This window comes from Taeniopygia guttata, chromosome 5 (assembly GCF_048771995.1).
Source record: "Taeniopygia guttata chromosome 5, bTaeGut7.mat, whole genome shotgun sequence".
Taxonomy (NCBI): Eukaryota; Metazoa; Chordata; class Aves; order Passeriformes; family Estrildidae; genus Taeniopygia; species Taeniopygia guttata.
The window spans coordinates 16,819,660-16,842,128 of NC_133030.1; the positions used below are offsets into that span (position 1 = coordinate 16,819,660).

At 39.5% G+C, this 22,469-nt stretch overlaps 2 protein-coding genes across 17 annotated transcripts in view; one reads left to right on the forward strand and one right to left on the reverse strand.

Moving 5' to 3' along the window:
* Positions 1-17,154, forward strand: part of KCNC1 (potassium voltage-gated channel subfamily C member 1) — a 123,097-nt gene extending 105,943 nt beyond the window's left edge. For both annotated transcript variants that reach the window (XM_012574107.5, XM_030273854.4), the window contains one exon: positions 15,035-17,154. In XM_012574107.5, coding sequence (XP_012429561.1) covers positions 15,035-15,216 — 182 coding nt within the window. In that variant the 3' untranslated portion in view covers positions 15,217-17,154. The remainder of the gene's footprint in view (positions 1-15,034) is intronic.
* SERGEF (secretion regulating guanine nucleotide exchange factor) overlaps positions 6,422-22,469 on the reverse strand; it is a 142,520-nt gene continuing 126,472 nt past the window's right edge. For 5 of the 15 annotated variants that reach the window (XM_030273857.4, XM_072929697.1, XM_041716827.2 and 2 more), the window contains one exon: positions 6,422-8,755. In XM_030273857.4, the coding sequence (XP_030129717.4) occupies positions 8,589-8,755 (167 nt within the window). In that variant the 3' untranslated portion in view covers positions 6,422-8,588. Of the gene's footprint in view, positions 8,756-13,628; positions 13,752-22,469 lie in introns of those variants that run through there. The other 10 variants (XR_012056252.1, XR_012056248.1, XM_072929701.1 and 7 more) reach the window with 6 other exon arrangements.

A 22,469-nucleotide genomic window follows, 5' to 3' on the forward strand; every position in this document is an offset into this window, starting at 1 on the left:
GGAACCTCAAAAGAGCTGGCAATCTTCTAGGCAAGCTACAGCATCTGCAACTACTGATGGGAATGGAAATGTACAGGAATAGTATCCCTACAGTCTGGAGGAAGTAGAGATTAAACCCCAAAAAAACCCCAGAAGAAACACTCTTGGCTCTGGTAAGTGCTAAATTATACACAAAAAACCCCAACGGCAGCTGGACCTTGTCATCACAAAACTCTACTCCAAGAGAAACACAAGGAAGACCTCAAGCTGTACATAATTAGAGAACTCCCTTGTAGTCCTTCATACAGCATTATGTTCTTGATTTCTGCTTTAGTTTCTCCCAAGAACCATTTTTCTCACACTGTTTCTATGCTGTAATTCTCAGAAGAGAAATTTCTTACCTCCAGAGGTAAGATCCAGATTCATCCAGGATTTGCTTAATGAACAACTTTTCCTCTTATACCGTATTAAGAATCCAGAAATAGACATATCTGCCCCATTTTTTATTTAACACTGACTCAAGAGCCCAGTGCTAATTCTTCATTACCATAAGGAATACCAACAATTCAGCCCTGTAAATCCCATGTAGGTCTTCACCTTCCACTGCACTTTGCATCTACCTGTGCCTTAGAGAACAACTGTCATTCTGTACTATCTTTTTACATTCCCCACTCTCGTTTTCATTTAGGTTCCCCTCTCTGCTCATTCTGATTTGAGTAACCATGTTTTCTGGGTGACTTCTATAGACCCTTCAGAAACAGAACCACGTTTCCCATCCACTGCCCTTCAAAAGATGCTCTAAAGCTTAAGATCTGTTTGACCCCACAGTCCCCTTGCACAACAGTGGCAGCTCTGACAACACAGAGAGGGAAACAAGAGAAGTGGAATATCTCAGAAGCTGTTGCATTGAATCCTAAGGGAAATTTACCACATCATCCCAGCTGCCTTGCAGTTAAGGAGCTTTTTCTCGGGTATTATGATTAAAACATTAATTCCTTCAAGCCTGCCCCCTCTCCCTACAGGAGGTACATGTCTTTATTAAAGCATTAAAACTATCCATGTGGGTAGATTCTGACATCAGGCTTCAGTAATGCCACCAGCTACTTCTGAGTTCACACCATTGCAAGTAAGAGCAGAAGTTGGTTTTGCAGTTCAATTACACTCTGCCTGTTTCCTGCTGTAAAGGGACATCTGTGTTTCCACCTCTGTAAACTCGGCTTTCAGCAGTGAGTTCCCAGCTCTAAGACCCAGTGCTGGCCCTTCATCTGAACCCACTGGAAATTATTTAGTGCCTTATTACTTGCTAACATTTAAAGCTCAACCACACCTTCTACATACACAGCTTTTCCTCTGACTGCATGAAGGTACTAGTTTTTTCTGGACCAACCTAATGTATCTCCACAATTGCAATTTCAGACAGAAGAAATTTCTGAGAAGAGGTTTCTGCTTTCTCACTCCAACAGAAAAAAAAAACAAAAAAAACAAAAAAAACAAAAAAAAACCACTAGCTGAAACCACTATAATAACAGTCAAGTGCAGCAGTCATTAATCTGGATAAAGTGATTTTTCATGTAAATTGCGTCCTCTCTCCTTAAAGTTTCAGGGCCAAAAAGAAAATACATCACTGAAACAAATGTCTGCTAGAACAAATGAGCCGACTGAAATACAGAAGAGAGCAATCAGGGCTAAGGCAAGAGCATTTGAAAAAGAACTGAGCACAGAGCTGCTTACAAAAAAGATATCCTGAAGATATTACCCTGCCAGTTTGCATGTCCCTTTCATAGTTTCAAAACAAGACAGCCTACTTTTCTGCTTTCCATATAAATCCTGGAAGGAATTTTGCCTCTGAGCTCACACACAAACTACCTTCACTTCAGGAAAACCTGCTCAAATTATGTAGGTTATTTTTAAGTCACTCACTTACTTCAGTTTGGGCATAAAATACTTGTGTTCAGGACCACCAAAACCTCTGCATTCATCTAGGACTATAAGTGTCCAATTTTTCTCCTAGGGAAATACAAATGTTCATTTGCAATCAATAACAATATTTGAATTCAAATTGAACTGAATGTTCAAAAACAGGTCCAGAACTGCATTTCTTGACTTTTTTTATCTGACAAAGCAAATGCCATAACAAGATATCTTCCCCGTCTCATCCTGGCAAAGCTAGGTTTTCAACTCTCAGCATTCCTTTGAACATTTAAAAAACTTCATGTAAGTGCATAGGTCCAAACATCTCCAGGTACCAAATACTAAATGCGTGTGCTCCAGGGCTTCCCTCGTTTTTCCTGCTGCTCAAGCTAGAGATTCCTTGGGCAGCAAAAGGCAAAACGTTGCATTTGTGTTAGCTCAGCTGTCACTCTGAGGTACCTGCACTGCCTCTGGACTCAAAGGGCCTAGCAGGGATGACACAGCCTGTGCAGAGGCTGCTGACTGTGAGTCACACCAGCACAACAGCAGACGAGGCTCAAAGCCAGGGAAAGCAGCTCAGCAGGGGCCAGGCTTTGCTGGGGTGGTGTCAGTGCAAGTGGGTGACTGGAGGAATGGCAGTGCTCAGGAGGTGGGAAATGAGAAGGACACAGGATGAGTTTGGAAAATGGGTTATGCAAGCAGGAGCAATGGAAACAGCAATCAGCAGTGAGTGGGAAAGAAGAGCAAGGAGAGACTGAAAGAATGGCAGTGAGATTAACTCAAAATAATCATCAAGAGCCATTAGCCTACAAGGTAGAGCCTTGGCCTGGGACTCAGGAAATGGGAATTTTATTCTTGACTCACTCGTGGACATGCTGGGTTACCTTGGTTGGGCCAGTTTAATTTTTTGTGTCTCAGCTTCTGTTTCTGTGACATTAGGCTCTTTTTAACATGTTCTGATCTCAAAAGAGGAAAAGCCATATTTAAGAAGGAATAGTTATTATAATCTACTCAGAATTAAGGCACCAAAGGAGAGAAGCATCTCTTCGTTATTTAAAAGATGCCATATTTCCCTGTCTGCAGAAGAACACAATGCCCCTCTAGGAATTCCTTTTCTTTTGTACTTTAGAGCAGAAGATTATTATGGAAAATGATTAAGCACCCACACAATCAAAATGACAGAGTATTTTCATTACTGATTGGCAACTCCTCTGCTGCCCTAATTTAGGTTCCACATGTCTTCATGCATTCAAATCAATAAAAACAAAAGCTAAACTTACTTGACATTTGCAGCCAAAAACTAAAGTCATGTCAGAACATCAAAAATCTCCCAATTCTTGGCCTTGTTTCTAAATACAAAAGAAAAAAATGCAGCCTGCTGCAAAGTGTTCACATATACTTAAAAGAATTATGGTGACCAGTGAGTATTGGAACAATATTGAATTGAAATTCTGAAACTCCACTTACAAAGTCTCGACCCCAAGACCTGAAGACAGAACTCCCCGCCAAGGCTGCATAGTATCTGGATAATCAGGTGGTCTACAGGCAAAGCAGCTTGGAAACAGATGAGGAAGCTGGAAATGAACTGAGAGAGAGGCTTGCCAACTCAAGAATTGGACTTACACTCCATCCCTACCAACCTGCAAAGGTACATCTGGAAATGAGATGAAATCCAACATGTCACAAAACAAAAATGCCAGAGATAATTTTGCAAAAGAAATGTCACCCCTGAATTTTCTCATCTTTCAGCCAGCTTTTATTCAGGATTAACTACTTTGTTGTTCTTGTTTCCAATCAAGCTGAAGAATGTGTTCTCCCAACACTCTAAATTTATGCTTCCTCACTCTCCCACAAGGAAACACGTGGTTCATCCAGGCCATGATTCAAATACAGAGACTATTTTTACTGCTGAATATTTTCAGTCATATACTCTATTTCGATGTTTTACAGAGGCACTGATGAGTAAAAACTGCTGCTGCATTAAAAACAGGTGAATGCTGAGACAACTGACTGATGAACCTGAATGAAATGCACAAATAGCTCAAAACTGTGCCTGACTTCAGTCCTTTAACATCTAAATGGGTTACAAAACAACAAGGGCTTTACACATGCAGTTCCTCCAAATTAACTTCAAAGGTACACATGATACAGACCTACACCTTCAGATATATTCACCCAGTAGAAGACCATTTCCATAAAAGCAAAGCATTTAAATTCAATTTATAATTCTTTCTAACATAGAGCAAAACATGCAAGATCAGCATTTACTGGGAGATAAGAACAGCACAAAAACTAAAGGAAAAGAACAAAGCATGTACTACCTCTTTTTTGCACATGTATCAAAATATTGATATGTAAAAAGTTAAAGTGGCCAATTATTTTTGTGTCAGCTGGAGCTGTCAGCAAATTCCATGAAACTCCACTTTTCTACTGTGCACGTTTTGAACCACAATCAGAACCACACAAGATGATTCTCAACCCCAAGCTGTACCCATTCCAAGCCTTTGGTATTTTCAGCTAGTAGTAAAAAGCATAAGCAGCACTCAAATACTGATACAAATTTCTGGAGTCCTTTTCAAGAAAATACCTAGCTAAAAGAAAAAGCCCAAGACTTACCATGCACCATAAAAATATCAAAATTGCTCAGAGTGACCAAGGTCTGTCATTGTCTTGATCTCTAACATGGAGAAAGGAACTGGAAGTCCCAAAATTACTTAAACCATGTTTAAATCAGATTAAGAGTTCATGGAATCAAATGGAAAAAATAGTAAGTATTTGGTGAAATGATGGACTAGATCAGAGGCCTGATCAAAATACTTCTGAGTATGCAAGGTGAAGACAGATGTTTTGGCTGAGGAGAACTGGAAATTTCAAGATGTGCTGTGAATGAAAAAAAACCCAAACACTGCAGGTCAACAACTCACATTATTATAAATAAATAGTGGAAGAGGGAGAACAATAACATCCACCAAACAGAATAGTTTGTCTCTCATCTCACTCCCACCACACCGGCAGGCTGGAATGCTGTTATGCCGTGTTATGCTGGAATGCTGTGTGTTTATTCAAGTCCTCAGGAGCTGTGTCTTGGCTCTGTCCTCCCCCTCCTTTTCCCAATATTTTAGCTGACTGTATCAGGCTCTCTATTGCTATTCATTTAAATGTTTTTCCATAGTCACCTTTCTCTTGTACATTCAAACTGCTCTCCTTGATCAGTGGTCCATCCCCATCTCTAAGTCTCACGACTCAACACATGCCATAAAAAGCACAATCAAATCACTTTCTCCCACCCTCCCCACATTTTCTCTGTGCTCAAAACATGCATCTGAGCAAAAGCTCCTGCCACTCATTCAGAAGTGACCTTTGTGGTGATTGCAGATGGCAAGACTAGTCAGACACCAAAAGGACTGCCCACATGCAGACAGAGAAGTCAGTGTCGTATAAGGAGCGGTGACTGGGAAAACCATCCTCCACCTTTCAAATGAGCACGCTGCAAATACAGAGCCTAGCATGCTGAGCACAAAAGCATCAAGTAACTCAGAATGCCACTCCAAGTCAAATAACATCACTGACCAGCAAGTGGCCCAAACAATTCCCCCAAGAGGCAGAAACTTCTGACATAAACACATCATCCCACCAACATTATTTGAAATGGAACAGGAACGTCTTTGCGCAGGTGCACATGGAGGTTGCATGAGTAACGTCTGCAGATCTCTTAGGACTTAAAATAACAGCAAGGCACACAACAGCTTTCTTCTCCCGCCCCACTCAAAGGCCTGAAAATTCTCTGGGCTGGAGGTCAACAGTTCACAACTTGTTCTCCCTCATGAATGTCGACTCACTGGCAGGTTTACTTATCTTCAGGAAAAGGGAGGGAAGAGCAGCTGCACAGACACTTGCTTAACTTGTTCCAGTGTCTTTTTGTAAATATATATATATTACAAACTTTGTCAGTCTATTTCCAATTGAACCAGAATGCAGAATGCTTATGTAACAGGCTCTTGCTTTGTTTATCACAGACGACCTGTTAAAGAACTCTGTGAACCACAGCACCCTAGGTCTGTATTTTGCCTTGCAGAGACTGATCTTCTTCATGAGGATTATCAACAGGCAACAGTCATTAACTCTTCACATCAGCAAGGAAGTTGTCTTCTTCCACTTGATTAGGAACTTTTCACTGTGTGTTCCCTTCCTCACAGAGAAACCTGTAGCTGATTCTGTACAGTGCTTTATTCTGCAAACAAAGCTACTGACATACAAAACAGGGCATTCACTTCTGAAAGAATGAGCAACAACTTGGTTTTGACATTCAGCCATGTACCATCTACAATGAATTATATTCACTCTCTGTACTACAGCAGCACCTATAAGCCCTGACTGATGACAAAGCACTCACTACGTCATGAAAAGTCATTACTTCCCAGAGTCTTCAAGCTATATAGGCACAACAAAGGAGAAAAAAATGCAATTCTTGCCTTTCAAAGATGAAGATCGGATGCAGATATGAAACACCATATCAGGACGAGGAACAAACTGACATACTCCTTTCTTTATTCACTTTATCACCCAAATTATTGTGTTCCAAAAGTGTGTTTACGTTACAGGCATGAAAAATTGAAAACAACTTCAAATACCCAATTTACATTTATTTGTTACATAATTTGTTGGACTCCTCTGCAATGAACTGCAGTTACATCACACACAGTCACAACATGTCCAGTCCAGTAAACCTCATGTAAGGCACATATTGGCTGTGATTAATCAAGGAACAGACTAATTCAGAAGAGATGATTACTGAAGCAAGAGAACATGTTTATTTGGTACACAGATTTTGCAGAAATCACAAATAGAAACCTCAGACAGGACTGTCAAAGAAAGCACAAGAAACTGTTCAGTGCATATAATAGAGAAGCTTTGGTATCCAGAAAGTGACATTGAGAACAGTCAATAAATATCAACTTAGATAATTAAAAGTGTAAGAGGTTACAGCCTGGAACAGTATATTTCCATGAAGAACCACAACTAACACATAGATTTAAAAAAAAAAAAAAAAAAAAAAAAAAAAAACATTTTACAATAGAAATCTTAATTCTACATATTTTGTAGAATACCCATTAGATTATTCTTTTGGTATCTATACTTAAAATCAGTGTCATAGTCTGCTCAAGTTTCTCATCCACTGAATAGAAAAATAAAATACTCTCAAAAGAGAAGCCAAGAACTAAAACTGCTGTAAAACCAAGGCTGAAAAAACCCATGCAGCCCATATTATCACCTTAATTCTTCTCTTTCATGTGTAAGATGACACACCATTAGAAGGTCTTCCTGTCCTATTTCCTAAGAGCCTTTCTCTGAGCATTTTATAATTCTCTAAGGCTTCTTCCTTGGCAAGCCTGCTTTAAAAATTAAACCACTGTTTAGCAACAGTAGGTCTCATTAAAAGGTGCATTTACTACACAGTAGAATTCTCTATATTTAGAACTTGAAATACGTTAAATACCACAGCAAATGTAAGTACTGTGGGTGGTAAACATCCAGTTTAATGGCATCCACTGTATTTGTGTGGAAAAAAAACAGTTTTATAAATAGCTTCCAAAATTTTGCTATTAATAGGCAAACACATCTAATTTTACACTTTTTCCTTTCTCCCACAAGTGATAGGCCTATGTTCTCTGTCAAACCCCCACCTGGAACAAGCGCTGTGAACAGCAACTCAGTTGGGCTGCAAAACAGAAGTGAGAACTAACCTGAACTTGTCAGGAGCATTCTGGTCAGCCTTTTAGGCTGGAGAACTTGTAAAATCTTTCGGGTTAGATTTTGATGTCTTCCTATTCTAAGGCAGATGGAAACACAAGAGCTACTTTGGATTAAGCTGTCCTCAACAGCTACAATGGATTTATGCCCTTTGATAGGAACATTTTCATTGTTTCTAAGAGCTCTTAGAAGTTTTCCTTCCCTAAGCAGTAGCTTCAGAAACTTCAGCTTTGGTTTGGAAGTTAATGATAACTTATGCAGGTCTGCATCCCTGCAAATCTATAATGAACTGATGTCTGGCAGAGAACATAATCAATGAAAAACACTGCTCTTTTCACAGTTTAATCAAGACAAAGCTAGTTCAAAAGGGCCCCATTTTCCCCTTTTGCCAGCCTTCTAAATTATATTGCTTCGTTTCTTTTAATCCTAATCTTCTGCTTAAAAAGTGTGTATGCATCTAGTTATGTTCACTGGCATGTCTTTGTGACACAATTTTCTGAGCTGCTGGGAGCTCACAACCGCAGTAGAACTTGGTAGGTGCAACATTTCATGATGTAAAGATACAATAACAAAAACCACCAATCTCAGACCATTTCTTCAGACTGAATTTATACACCAGGAAGCCATTAAGCAGTCAGTTTTTTCCTCAAAGACTTCTCAGAAGAACAAGAACATGTAAATCTGTCTTCAGTTGCATTGCATCAAGGTAGAATGTCTGAAATTCCATCCATGGGTAAGAAAGTCAATTCCTGTGGCAAGAACCCAGGAAACAATTTTTAAAATATTACAGCTTTTTATGCATAGTGGTCCTTTGGGATTTAGGAAAAATATCTGCAGTTTCCAACTACTGTGTTAATCACGGGCAGTTTCCCTCTAGTGCCTTTGAGCTACACAATCCAAAGGTGTCCATCCACATCCATGATGTTACGATTCCAGGGGTGCTGGGTCTAGTGAGGAGTTTGACAGAGGGCCATGGAGTGTCCTGCCCCACACCCAATTAAGATCTGTTTTACACAGCCAAGAGCTTTGACTGCTTTTGGTACACAAATATTTGCTTCTGTGCCATCACCACACATCCCATGTTCATTCCATCCCCAAGAGAAGCACTGGCCACCTGAAAGAGAGGACAGAAAATACAGAATAAAAACCACAGAAACGCAACAGCTTTGGTTAGTTTTGAGGATTTGTCAAGTCATTTTCTGCTTATCTTCTAAGAAATTCTGCTAAGGTGGGAAAAATATTCTGGTTTTCTTGAAAATGTAAATAAACCCAAATGACTGATTCTCCATCCTCCATATTGTTAGCAACAGAAGAGAGATCAAAATAACAAAGACACTTGAAAATCACTTAGTGAATGCATAGTTCAGTATTTATGCGGAGCCCACAGAAATCTCTCTGCATTTTAAGAGCCCTCCCTGAAATAATACAGAATCTCTATCTTTCAAGTTTCCCCTAATAAGCAGAAGTATGATAAATCACGAGCAGTGACTTTATTCATTCACAGCATGATCTGCAGGATTGGGAAATACAGAGCCACAGTTTAGCCACATTGCATTTCATTCCCAGCTTCAAATTCATGTCACCTTTTTCCTTTAAACACAAGTCTTCAACAGCCTGCCCTACTCTTAATCATCCTACCTCTTCTGCTTGCTTTGACATCCTTTCACTGCTTTCATTATTCTTATTTTCCCTCATTATTATTTATTTTTGTAGTATCTACTCTTTCATATCCCAAATAACAATTCATGTATTATTATTACCCCATAGTACTGTTTATTGAAGCACAACATGCAGATTTTGTTCTATAAATGGCTGGCATAATAAAAAAATCTACCAAAACCTCCTTATTCTGAACTACAAATGCTATTTCTTCCGTATTTCCTATGCTTTATTTGGCTGCCAGAGCCTGTGTCTGTGACTTTTTGTACTAAAAAGGAAAGCCATCCTGCCATATAATCATGTTTGTGATGCCATTGTTATTTTTGAAAAGCAGCAGGTAATAACAGCAGGAAGTAGCATTCTGGATTCCAAATAATGAGAAGAAAAGAGTCAAAATTCACAAACTCTAATCCCAGTCACAATTTTACTTTTCAAAATTCAGAAACAAATTATTGCAAAGCTAGCAGGGCCAACTTCCCTGCAAATCCTGTAACATTTCACTGTCATCTACTCTCTTTATATCATCAGTATATTGATGTTCTCCTCCTGTGCAATGAAGTGTAAACATTACTGAGGCCAGATGTGACTAAGCAATGACATTTCATTTCCCTGACAATCTTTAAGGCAATGGAACACAACAAAGCACCACCAGAACATCCCAGTAGCCAAGGCACATCTCAGCTGACATACAAGTTCTGTCCCTCTTATCTCAGGAGGCACCAGATGTTCTCATGCTTGTGTATGTGTGATACTGACAGCCCAATTTACATTCCAAATGCACACACATGTGTTGCCAGAAAGTGCCAAAATCTGAGTGGGCAACATATCCCATTTACGTATCAACAGAGTGTCCTACAGGTTAATGGGATTTTGCTTTTTGGTAAGGTTCTAGGAAAAAATGTTTCTGTAAATATTAAAAAGCAGAAAAAAAGACACATCAAGCCCATACTAGAGACATATCTCAGACTAATCATTCAAGGAAGCTGCACCTAAGAAAAGACATCTTTTGGCACAGTTAATATGTGAACCCAGCAGAATGAGCCAAGCTTACAAATGCAATGGAAAGAGAATGCAACATGTCCTAACTTTAATGAGATCACTGTGGTAACTTTTTGTGACTAGACACCAGCAATTACTACAACAATTTACATGCTTCTGTGAAGACTCACTACATGTGTTTAAAGGGTTTCTTGTTTCTTTTTTCATCCTGTCCGATCAGGACAAGAGAGAGAAAACCAGAAACTTTCTGGTCACTTTGTATTACAAACTGCTCAGTGGAATATTATTGGTATAATAAATAGTCAAAGAAACAGTGCATTAGACATTAACTTTTCAAACTGATAAACATATCCAGTGAAACACCTTTTGAAAAAACATCATAGAAAAACTTACAAGCTAGGAACGCCCCAGACAAGAACATCTTCCCTAAAATAATGATTGTGGAGTCTTTTCCAGCCTTTACTGCTCCAAGCATGTTGAATGACCACCAAAATAGATTTTTCTACATGATTCCAGGGATCCCTAAGTTTACTGAAATGGAACAAGAGTGAAAATTGACAAAAAAAAAAAACCCCCAAACCATAAAGTAAGTAGGATTTATGAATGTTCTTACACAAAAATGTCTTGTACATCCATGGAGAGTTGGCAGAAATCTGAAGAGATGAAAGGGCAGCTGACATATGGAATGATAGGCCACAAAAATGTTTCTCATCACCATGAAGTCAGAACCAGGAAAGCCAAAAGGCAGAGAATTTTTGCTGCGCAAATGGAAGGTGTAACTGTACCACATCTGCCTGTAGAAGATTCAGTGGAAAGTTTGTACACTGCTTGACTTGTGTCAGAGAAGCAGAATTTGCAGAAAACACACCAAGCCTATATTTTGGGCAGTAATATATTAACAAAACTTGGAGGAGGGCTGGGCAAAATGAGCCTGGTGAAAGTGGCCAGGAGGGAACAAGCAGCTATGTGAATCACTGGCACAGATGCCAAAGCCAGTGAAGATCGAAGGTAATGAAGCATCTATTTCAACAATGACATGAAAGGAATATCTGCAGAGTTAAAGGCAGACCCTAAGAAGAACTAATGGCTAGCCTCTGGACAAAGGGCACCATTTAATGTTTTTTTCCCTTTCCTATGTCCCCCTCCCTTTTTTTATTCTTTTGCTTCTTTTCTTTCTGATTGCTTCTATTCCCAGTTTATTGCTAATAAAATCACAGAACCAGCAGCCCTAGGTGCCTTCACAAGAAAATTCAGTTTCTATGTCTGTGCCAGCATGGAAGAGCATTAGAATGATATGTATTAGCACAGCTACAAGTTGCTTCTAACAAAATTTAGACCAAACACTGTAGCATGTTCTCCAACCAAAGGATGTGTGTTTGGTGAAGTGAGGGAAAGTTACTCCATGTTACTGGTGAAGTGAAACCACATATAATGTTGCATTTACTTTTCTTTTTTAAAACATAAGTACTCAAAGTACAAATCAAACCCACAGAATTCACATGGCAGCACAGCAGAATCACAAGGGAATTTCAGTTGCATTCACAGTCACACTAATCAATATTTAGAGTAATGCTGCAGGATTTTTCCCAAAACATTAAATATACAAGACAGAGGAACAACAAAACTCTTAACGAATCTGTTTTGGTCAAACAACACAAGAAGGGGCTACTGCTCCCCTTCAGTCTGCAATAATTATCCAGGCTTTTCTCAAGGTAACTGAAGTGACAACAGCAATCTAGAGGTTCATTAAACTGGAGAAAAGTATTCCTAGGTAAAATAAATCTGCATCAGATTGGAGAGAATTCTGGAGAAAGAAGAGAATTTAGAGTCGCGCCTTATTACTGAGTGGAATCTTCAGATGGAAGAATCAATGCTAGCAAAAAAGGTGCTCTGGGTGAGATTCACTGTGTTCAACTTTAGCCACCTAAAAAATCAAGCAACTTAGCTACAGATCATTATTCTCTGTATTTCTCAAAAGCCAATGGAGATATCTGCATCTCTCCAGCAGAGTGAGAGTTTCATCTCATCCAAACACTGATGTGAAAATCAAGTCTGTCTCACTTTGGTGATGATAAAGGGAGACCAGGATCCCCTGTTCTAGCCTTGGCATATCAGTTTTATGCAGCTGAAGACACATTATATTAAATCACATCTTCACAATTGGTCTGATGGCAAAGCTAAGAAAACTGGAAACAAGGAAGCTGCAAATATCACTGCAGCCTAGCTTCAGGGTACAGTCTGCTTCTACAGCAGTCTGTGCCCTGGAGGCTTATCACTGAAATCTTTAAAAGTTCCTCTTTTCTGTTTCTCCTCTCCCATTCTTTCCACCAGCAAACAAGCAGATGTTGGCTGTAAATACAAGCCAAGTATATTGAAGGCAAGTTATTCAAGAGAGAGTTTTACATTTTAGGGAAATGTTAAAATGTTTTAGTACATCTCTATTATATTAGTTCTGTGCTCTTAGCAATACTCCTCAGTATTTCAAATTATTACATCTTTTTTACCTTAAATTAGTGCTACTCTACCCTTTTGTTATAAAGTTACAGTAGGCAGAAGATCAACTCAGAACAAGTCACAACTCTTTAAACAGCATCCGGGCTGGACCATAAACAAAATTCAGGTGTCTCAGCCACCTTCCCTTGATTATTTGAAAGCCTTCAAAACCTCACAAGAAGCAATGTAACACTACACAGAAGGAGATTTAGACTACACTTCTCCCAGGGAGTTGCAAAGCACAAATTACTGTTTTCCTGGTTTTGTTCAGGCCATCTGGTGGTTCAGGGTGTCACATAAAAATAAAAGGCAATAAGCACCCCTTTAAACTTTTGTATTTTTAATAGCCACAATTCTGCCATTAGTGAAAAATATCTGCAATTTTAAATTGTAAGAAACAGGACTGATATCAATTGCTTTCTGCAGAAAAACATGGAACTGTATTGATAGTTAAAAGGGAAGTCTAGGCATTGTGCAAACTCTCATTAAAGGCAAAGCTTGGTAAATGGAATGTATGATGGCATCACCTCAATACACAGCTGTACCTCCAAAACTAGGAAAGAACCATGAGAATCACATTCCGTTTTTATTATGGAGCCACATTTTCAAGGCTCAAGCTGTCATGTGCTCCAGGCAGCCCATCCAATTGCTGCTGAACCCTCAGAAATGAGTTTCTGGCTTTCAAGGGAGTAAGCTGGATAAAAATCAGACACAGTGCAGTGCTAACACAATATACAGGTAAGAAACACCATACATTTTTGATATTAAGTACAAAGCCGTGGTGCTAAAGGCATGCTGATTTCAAAGTTAGCCTCCAGTCCTGCCCTCACTTCACCTTTATCTCATTAGTAGCTCTCCTCAGGCAGTGAACCTAAACCACTCAGTCCCCTCAGCAGTGGTTTTACACAAGCAAAAAGCGAGCTGACTTCAGGTCATGTGTCTGTGGTTCATCCTGGCACCTGCAAAGAACAACTTTCAATGTCCTCAAACAATTCATCACAGCAAATGCACAAAGCCTGCACTATGTGGACATCTCTAAACTAATATATTATGTGAACTATTATTTTTTTTCCCAGCAGAAGCTCTGTTTTGTTATAGGACCTTCTCTCTGGCTAGATTTGTATCTTGTGTAATACAGCAGGGACCTCAAAGTGGGTCATGGCCTCAAGGCCAACTGTCAGAATATCCAATTACAATCCATAACCACCTACTGAAGAGAGTCAGAAAATCAAACTAGTAGGAGCTTAGGCATGTGCAATATTGCAAAATGCAGCAATAAGGCTGCACACATCTCCTTTGCAATTAAATTTCACTTGGGAAAGTCTAATTTGTAGTTTGTACTTTGATATCAGTGTCTATCCCACAAACAGAAAACAGAAGAGCAGTACAGAGCACATCTAATCTTTTCTGTTTCATTTCCACAGCATATAAGTAGCCAAGAGTTACAAAATGGGAAGGGGAAGTAATCATGTTTATGATCATTTCCAAGGGCAATGTAGCACATCTGCCACAGCCTGAAAACAGTCTGTGGAGAAGGAGTCCCACATCCAGCAGTGCTGCGAAGTGGGGAAAAACACAGTAAGATGCCACTTAGCAAAAAAAGCCGTAGCAGATCCATGCAAGCATGCTGTGCATTTTCCTGTGCACTGTTTTTAGCATCATGCAAATAACTGAGCCCACCCCTAGAGGAAGTACTATCTTGCCAAATTACAATGACAATAGAAATTTCGTTCTGTTCTCACAAGGCACTTCAAAGCAGGAGCTGAATGGCTCACTGCACAAATTATTATGTATCTATTTGAAAGAATCACTCCACATTACATCAAATAAACAGTTTAGGTTACCACTCAGTCTAGTTTATGATAGAATTTATTTTTTCCTTCTTAGTAACGCATACTCATTTTGAACAAAAAAAAAAAACAAAAGGAGGAAGAAATTCACAAAACTATATCCTAGGATTTAAAAACAACAGACTTGCAACTACAGATTTCTTGGGCTGCTGCACCCATGTATTTTTTGTGGTGGAACTGAAGCCCTGTTGGATGGAGATGGCTGCTTTGCTCTGTGTAGGTAGCAAGGACAGAAGTCTACTGCAAGGATTATCTGTTCACAGTTCTGTTTCCATGGGGAAACATGAATGGTATTAAAAACATGAATGGTATTAACTATATCTAAAGCTCACAGGTGCTGCACGAGGTTTTTGTTTTGGTTTTACTCAAACTTGTCAATTCCTTCCCAACAGGAAAGCATCTCCAGCTCAACACAGAACAAAACCTGGGCTCACGACTTTGTGCAAGACTGAACGTAACTGGTCCACTGACAATACATGAGGATTATATCATACACGAAGCAGCTGCAGTGCAGAGAGGATTAAGCATTAAAGATGCTTTTTTCTACACCTGTAGAAGACAAGAAAATCTTTGAATTTTGGTCACTTAAGTACAGGACAGAAACACCTGACAGAAATTAATTAATGGAGATATTTGTGCTGAAGCTCTGACCGTGGCACTAATGTCTGCTCCACCAGGATATCAGACATGGCAGAAAGTGACATTCATTCAGAACTTACATCCCTGCCTCTCACAGTGACAGGCATTCAATGTGTCACAGTGCTTAAACTTTGTATGACCAGAATTAGACAATCACAGTCTCACCACAGAGCCAGAGACTGAAGTCTCATGACCCTCGGTACTATGTGAGACAGAACATGCAGAAAATACCTTATACCTAGTGCTTAGTAAGAGGTCATCCACACAAGGCAGAATGTCAGAGCTCATCTAGAAGAGTGCGAGTCATCCAAGTGTCCCATGGGACCACGTGGTGCCATGGCCATTTGTGCCTGTGAATTCTGGGTAGTAAAGCATTACCACTTCAAATTTGCACACACTTCAAACTGACATAAGTGATGACACAAAGAAAAGGAGGGGACAGTTGTTACTCATCTGACCTACATTACCTCCAAGACCTAAAACTGAAGGGCATCTTCAGCACAGGCCTAGGAAAAGTCACAGATGAACACAGAAGCAAGAATCTGAGAACCCCCTCAAACTGCATTCCAGTCCTACATGTAGCTTTCACAGCACTAAGCAAATCAAAGAGCAGGAGAAATGACAGCCAGCAGGATGAGCAGGTGTATGCAGGTGAAATGGTGCTTCTTCCTACTTTGCTGGCTGAAGTCAAAAACCAGAGACCCCACTGGGCTCTCAGGAATTCTCTCATCAAGGAAGAACAGCTAGGTTGGAAAAGGATATTTTGGAAGTGCTTTGGTGCTTAATATACTTCATACAGCAACCCTTTGTAGAACACTGGTCTATTTACAAGCATGAGCTTTAAGAGAACCCCATAGACCAGGCTACAGATGACTGTCAGTCCCTGGCACCTTATAAAAAATACTTAAGATATAACAAAAGCTGAAGAGATAGTCCATATGGTTACATTTACCTACAATTTCTTCTCTTCTGACTGCAATTCTCTTCCTCTGAAGGGCTGTTTGCACTGAACAAAAGCAAGTGTTCTGGGATTTCTCTCTGAAGGTGTCCTTTTCTACAGAACACAATTCTCCAACTCAGAACCAAGAACTGAAATGTGTAAACCTTCCACATGGATATCTTATGTAAAATAGCTTTGTGTTTAAATGGGCTTTAGTTTGAACTTCTCCCCTTTCATTTTCCCTTAGCAATTTGCAAGGTTGCATTTTGGTCAATTTTCAAGACACACGATATGAATGTGCATTACTGTTGAGTGAAGTCTAAAAAAACTGCTTGTTGATATTAAACAAGTGAGGGCTTTTTTTTGCCCCCCCCCCCCCCGCCATGCTTAGCAAGCAATCTGAGATCAATTCCAGCAGTCATAAGCTAAAGTGCTAGAAGTGCAAAGAGAAAAATCAAGGAAACAAGTGGTGACTGAGTTGCTAAGTTTCCATCTTACTGATTGAATGGTAGACTTTCTCACTGCTACGCAAACATCGCCACAGAACAAAAGTAGCTGCAGTTCAGCAGTGATGATAGTAGGATGCCTTATTTTGCAAATTTTCAAGTTGTGATCTTGGTGTATCACAATGGCTCAGATGGCGCCACCTCTACAAGTGTCACGGTGCTGTTGCAACAACGACAGCACTGTAGTACTGTGTGCTGTGAGAGCTTTAAAATACGTAGCTCAATAAAAGCTATAGCATAGCTGTAGTCAGAGAGAGTTCAGGGTGGACTAACCCTCCTTTTTGGGCAGGATTTGTGGATTACAAGTTTCCTCTGTGCTGCAACTGTTGTACTTGAGTTAACCCAGTTGTATCTGGTTCAACTGTGCCTACTTGCACTGTACTGCAGTGCAAGTGCACATCTAATAAAACTCCTGTGGGTCACGTGCCTTGTCTTGTCTGTCTGCCTCAGTCTGTGCCTGTTGGTACAGGAACTCGTCACTGTGTGGGGGTCTGAACGGGGTAACTCTAGACCTACTCAGATACAACAAGGGTTGGGTCATTTGAGCATCTAGAAGAAGATTAAAAAGTGGTAACGGCCTCACATTCACATTAATGCCATTTGCAGCCACCATTGCCCTCTGTCTCATAGAACATAGTTCTGTGAAATAACAGGACTCCTTTCAAAGAAAGAAACAGAGCTATGACAGAAGATTAAACCAAACCATAAAAAAAACAGAAAAAAAATTCCCACAATTCAAACACAAACCATAGAGAGGTTTACATCAAGTGTGCGCACCAAAGGCAAGTCACGTTTTCTCAGAAGGGCTGACGAAGTACAATGCACTTACCAAAGGTTGGCTGTGCATTCCTGACCTGGTGTTAACTTCCAGTGGCAAGTGAAACTGTTGAATACTGAAAAAAACACCACAACAAAACCGCAAACAAACTGAAAAGTATTAACACCACAAACTGAAAAGTATTATCACCCCAAACTGCACCCTTAGTCCCATCCACCCAGCTAAGCCATTAGTCTGACTTCTGCCAAGCAGGACCAAGTGGTCCAGCTCTTCCTGTTTCTTAAGGGCTAGGAAAAGATCAGGAATTTCAATCATATCACCCTGTCAAGAAACTTATGCAAAGTAATGAGCCAAATAATGTGTACCAGATGGGATACACGAATTTTCTCCACAGGTAAGCAATAGCTAGGGAGACCAGGACTATAGGAATAACAACTCTATCCTTTTAACTGTACTTTTAAAGCAAGAGTTCACAAGGGTCATATTTCACTAAGAGCTCTGGAAAAAGTAAGCAAATGGTCAATACTAGCTATGAAAGAAAGAGTGGAAGAAAAGCCTTTGCCAGCTATAATTAAAAACAAGTATTACCATTAAGAATTTAAAATGGTCAGGAAAATAGTCAAAGCAGACAGGCTCAAAAGGAAAGTGCCTATAAGACAGGATTGGATCTGCTTCTCCAATCATCATTTCAAAATCATACATGACTGTTGAGTCAGGTCTGGGAGATTTGCTTGCTGATATTAAGCAAAGGAAGAGTTCTACCATCAATATGTGTTAAAACCAAAGGCGAGTTTGCTTAGATAGAAACAGGTTTTGACATTACTTCTGATGCAGAACAGAGGTTCTGGGCAAGTTTAGTTTGCAAACATTTACCTTTTATTATCTGTATGGACAAATTTTACTCTATTCTCCATTACTTTTATTCACTGAACTATTCAATTACAAACCCCTAATTCTTGTTGGAAAAAACAATGCTGTTAAATTTCAATACCAAGCTGGCAAAATACAAGCACTTCAAGTAACACACACGGCTAAACAGACCCCACCCCTGAGTGGCACAGAGCAGATTATGGGTGTGCAAACACACCTTTTACATATTCAGGCCAGGCAGTCAGAAAATAACCTTGCTGTAGCCCAGCTTCTTCACATTTCTACCTTCACTCTCCTCTGTGGGTCAGATACCCAAACATTCACCCTTCACATCCTTCTTACCTAATCTTTCCTAGAAGTGGACAAGGCAAGGATACAAACACTGGCAGAATTTGGGATGCCACTGGGTGCCAAGTGACACCACTGTGTCTTTCTGATTAGGAAAGGCAAACAACATTCCTTACACATAACGTTCAAGGTACATTTTGGGGACACCTCACCACTGTGCCTCCATCAGTAGAAGATGCACCTAAATTCTGAATTGGGAGTAGCTCCTTAAGCAGAAGGAATATATCAAGTCAATCCTTGGAAGAAAGGCAAGCACAAAACAGTCTCCCGAGATTAAAAATCCCTGCAATCAATGCTGTAAGATTGTAACTTCTGAAAGTTTCTGCTCTGCTACATTTTCTGGGTGCTGGCAAATTAACCATACTGAAAACAGCATTCACGCATCAGGTGCAGGGATCCAAGGCTGGAAAGTAAAATCTGTCTTTGGCACAACAAGGGGGAGAACAGCTGATGGGCAGAGGGATTCAGAGGCACTATGCCAGCTCCAGAAGGTTGGAAACCAGAATGGACAATGCAAGCTGCGTCCCTGAGATACTGTTCAGCACTTTCCCATCTGATCCTCTGCATAACCTCAGGGAGAAGAAGAAACTAGCTGGACTGAAGACAGGAATATCTGACACTATTTTGGAAGGACTGTATCTGCCAGAGATCTGGAATAACAAAGTATTCTTCAGAATAAAAAAGATAAAAAAACCAAATACTTCTATCTCTGAAATAATATTTGACCAAATTAAGAATTCAGGAGGTTCTCCTCACTTTGGAGGAAACAAACACTGGAAATGTGAGGTCTCCATACATTGGCCTAACTGCTCTTTCCTGTGTGCATGCTGAAAGCCAGTTTATTCCATTTTATATTTGGCACTAGACTAATTACACAGCAGGAGCAGATATAGAAGGCAGCCGAGAAAGAAAGTGAGACAGAAAAGAATTAGGTAGATTTTAAAGCCACATTTGGCTCTATAACAAATATTTATCATTACTCACAGAGAAAAAGAAGTACTGTGAAAACCTTTAAAGTGATAGATAATAATAATACTGAAAAAATAGTGTAAAGGACCAAATCCAATCAAGCCAAAACTTCTGGTAAAACAGAAAGCTTCAATATGCAGCAAGAAAAGCAACTGATGACAGGCTTGTGTGTCCACAGAACTGTGTATATAGCATCCAAACAAATGAACACTTTACAAAGTAGTTCTCACTAACTTGCAGCAGGAATGTGAGAGAAGCTGAATTTATTCTTTAGACTGCTGGAAAACAGAACAACCAAATATGAAGATGACAAAACCAGACAATGTTGAGATGTTTTCTTAAATCGCTTTGAAATGTTTTTTTCTCTGGTTTTGCAATAACTTATGGCCTGCTGAACACCAATCATGAAAATAATCCTCATGCAGTACAGCTAAGAGATCCTTACTTTTCAGGCTCACTTACTAAAAGAACTGTAGTTCTGTTCATGGGTGAACCAAAATGCAATTCTCATGATTCTGGAAAATTAACTCCATCTCAGTGAGACCCAATATATGGAGGCTTTTTAAATCTATTCAGGAATAGATGAAGCAAGAATAAGAATTCTAAGCATCCAATCAACCTAGTAGAAGTGATTCATATTCCAAATTAATCTAAAGATTTTAAAATGCTTGGATTCCCTAAATCAGAGCCTTTTCATTTCTTTCAATATTTTTTTTTCTTGGGGGGAGAGGGAGAAGGCACTATCAGCATTTTAAAACTCTCTGTAATAACTACTGATACAGAAAGGTTAAAAATAAATAACATAATCTTTCCTTTAAAATACTACAAAGGATACAAGAACCATCCAGGTCAAAGTATTTCAAGATGACCACAGCTATCCATGTGTCTTTTCTTTTTTGTTTAAAAAACCAGATATTAAAAATGTTTACAACACGAGTGGCAATACTGCACTTAATATTTGTGTTTACAAAATATTTCTATGTATACATACAGACATGTATTCCACATATAACTAGGGATGTTTGCTTAACAGATTTCATGCTTTCAGACCTTGCATTGATAGTGACAACATGATTTGTAGCACAACATGATTTCTGTCTCAGCACATTTCCCTCTGCAGAAGTTCACCAGTGTTTTGGAGTACCTGAGTTTCTATAAGTGGGATTCAACTTGCCTAAGTCCATAACATCCATGGTGTATTGTACCTGTGCATGCACACAGCCATCCTTCACAGAGGAATCTAAATCATCACATAGTGACAAATAGGCTGTTTTAGAGTTTTAGGGTTCATCTCACCCAAAGCAAATATCTGAAGCCAAAAGAATCCTTCTACCGCCACTCTTCTACCCATCTCTTCTTCTCCACTGCCTACAGATCTGTGACTAGCTCAGGCAGAGTTTAAAGTTAAAGCAGACATACATTACCCAGATGCCCAGCCCAACCTGCTTTACAAACTTTCTGCTTTCTGAAAAACAAGATGCTTCCCAGGCAAAATCAGAAACCCACTGAGATTTCAACTGTCCCCTAAATACTTAAACAATTTTGAACATACTTATGTAACCTGATCGTCCAAAATGCCATCTATGCACAGAAAACTGAATGCTGTGCACCTAACAAAACCTTCTATAGCAAGATGGTGAGCTCTGCATTAGGAGCCCCTTCATCAAGCACTGAGCTGTGTCTTCTTAGTTTTACTGCCTCTTTGATAACTACTTCATTCAAATATACACCAAAGAGACTTCCCAAGCTTTTTCAGCTACCTGATGGATTGTTACCAATTTCTGCATGAGAATGCCTATTATTACAGAGGAAACACATTACATCGTAGTAACTTCTTAAGAAATGGGAATTATTCTTATGTTTAGCCAGTAGCTGTTGCTTTGAACACTTTAAATCACTGTGTTGAAATATGGTTTGAATACTCTTGGTTGCTCTGATTTTCAACACCTTCTCTCCTAGCCAGCGTGTCTTGCTGAAAGGTTGCTCATAGAACTGTTTACTTTCCAGCAGGAAAGGTCATCTTTTTCAGAAATTTCTTAGTAAATCTTCCTAATTAATTAGTCTTCAGTTCCCACAGCACCTTATTGAATTTTTTTTTTAATTAGTTGTTGTGGGTTTTTTGGCTTGGTTGGGGTTTTATTTGTTTTAAAAAGCTCCCAAAGCTCTCTCAGGCAGAAATATTTCTTGCTCTCTCTGCAAGAGATGCTTTTTGGATGTTTTTGCTACTGAGAAATTTTTTTGGCTCTCCAGGGGACAATTAAACAATGACAACATTGTATTCAGCCCAAAGCATAATCCTATTTTTGAAGGTTTCATTTGTCTAACATGATACTGACCACAACTTTCCTTCTGCAAGGCAATGTAATTCAAGTTCAGCCTCATGTCAGTGTGCACTGGCTCGACCCAAGCCCCAGGAGGTGCAAAAACTACTTAGCTGGCAATGTGATTAGGTAACCAGTTCTCCTTCAGGCTGACTACATGGATGGATTCAAAGCTGCTTCTCCAACTGGCAATCAGCAAAGGTCTTAACAGGATTTAAGAAGCAAAGGCAATCCTTGATGGGAAAGGCAAAGTGACCAATTGCTTATCCTTGAAATGGAAAAAGAAGCCATGAGGAAAAAAGTTTGAGTGCAACTGAAAGCAAAACCCCGAGTCATGACTAATTCCTTCATTTCCAGCTATCTGTTTCTGTTACTGTTACTTTTAGCCATGTGACTCCAAACTTTCTCTTTATAGAGGGAGAATTACCCTGCACAAAGCAGAACTACAGTCCTCCT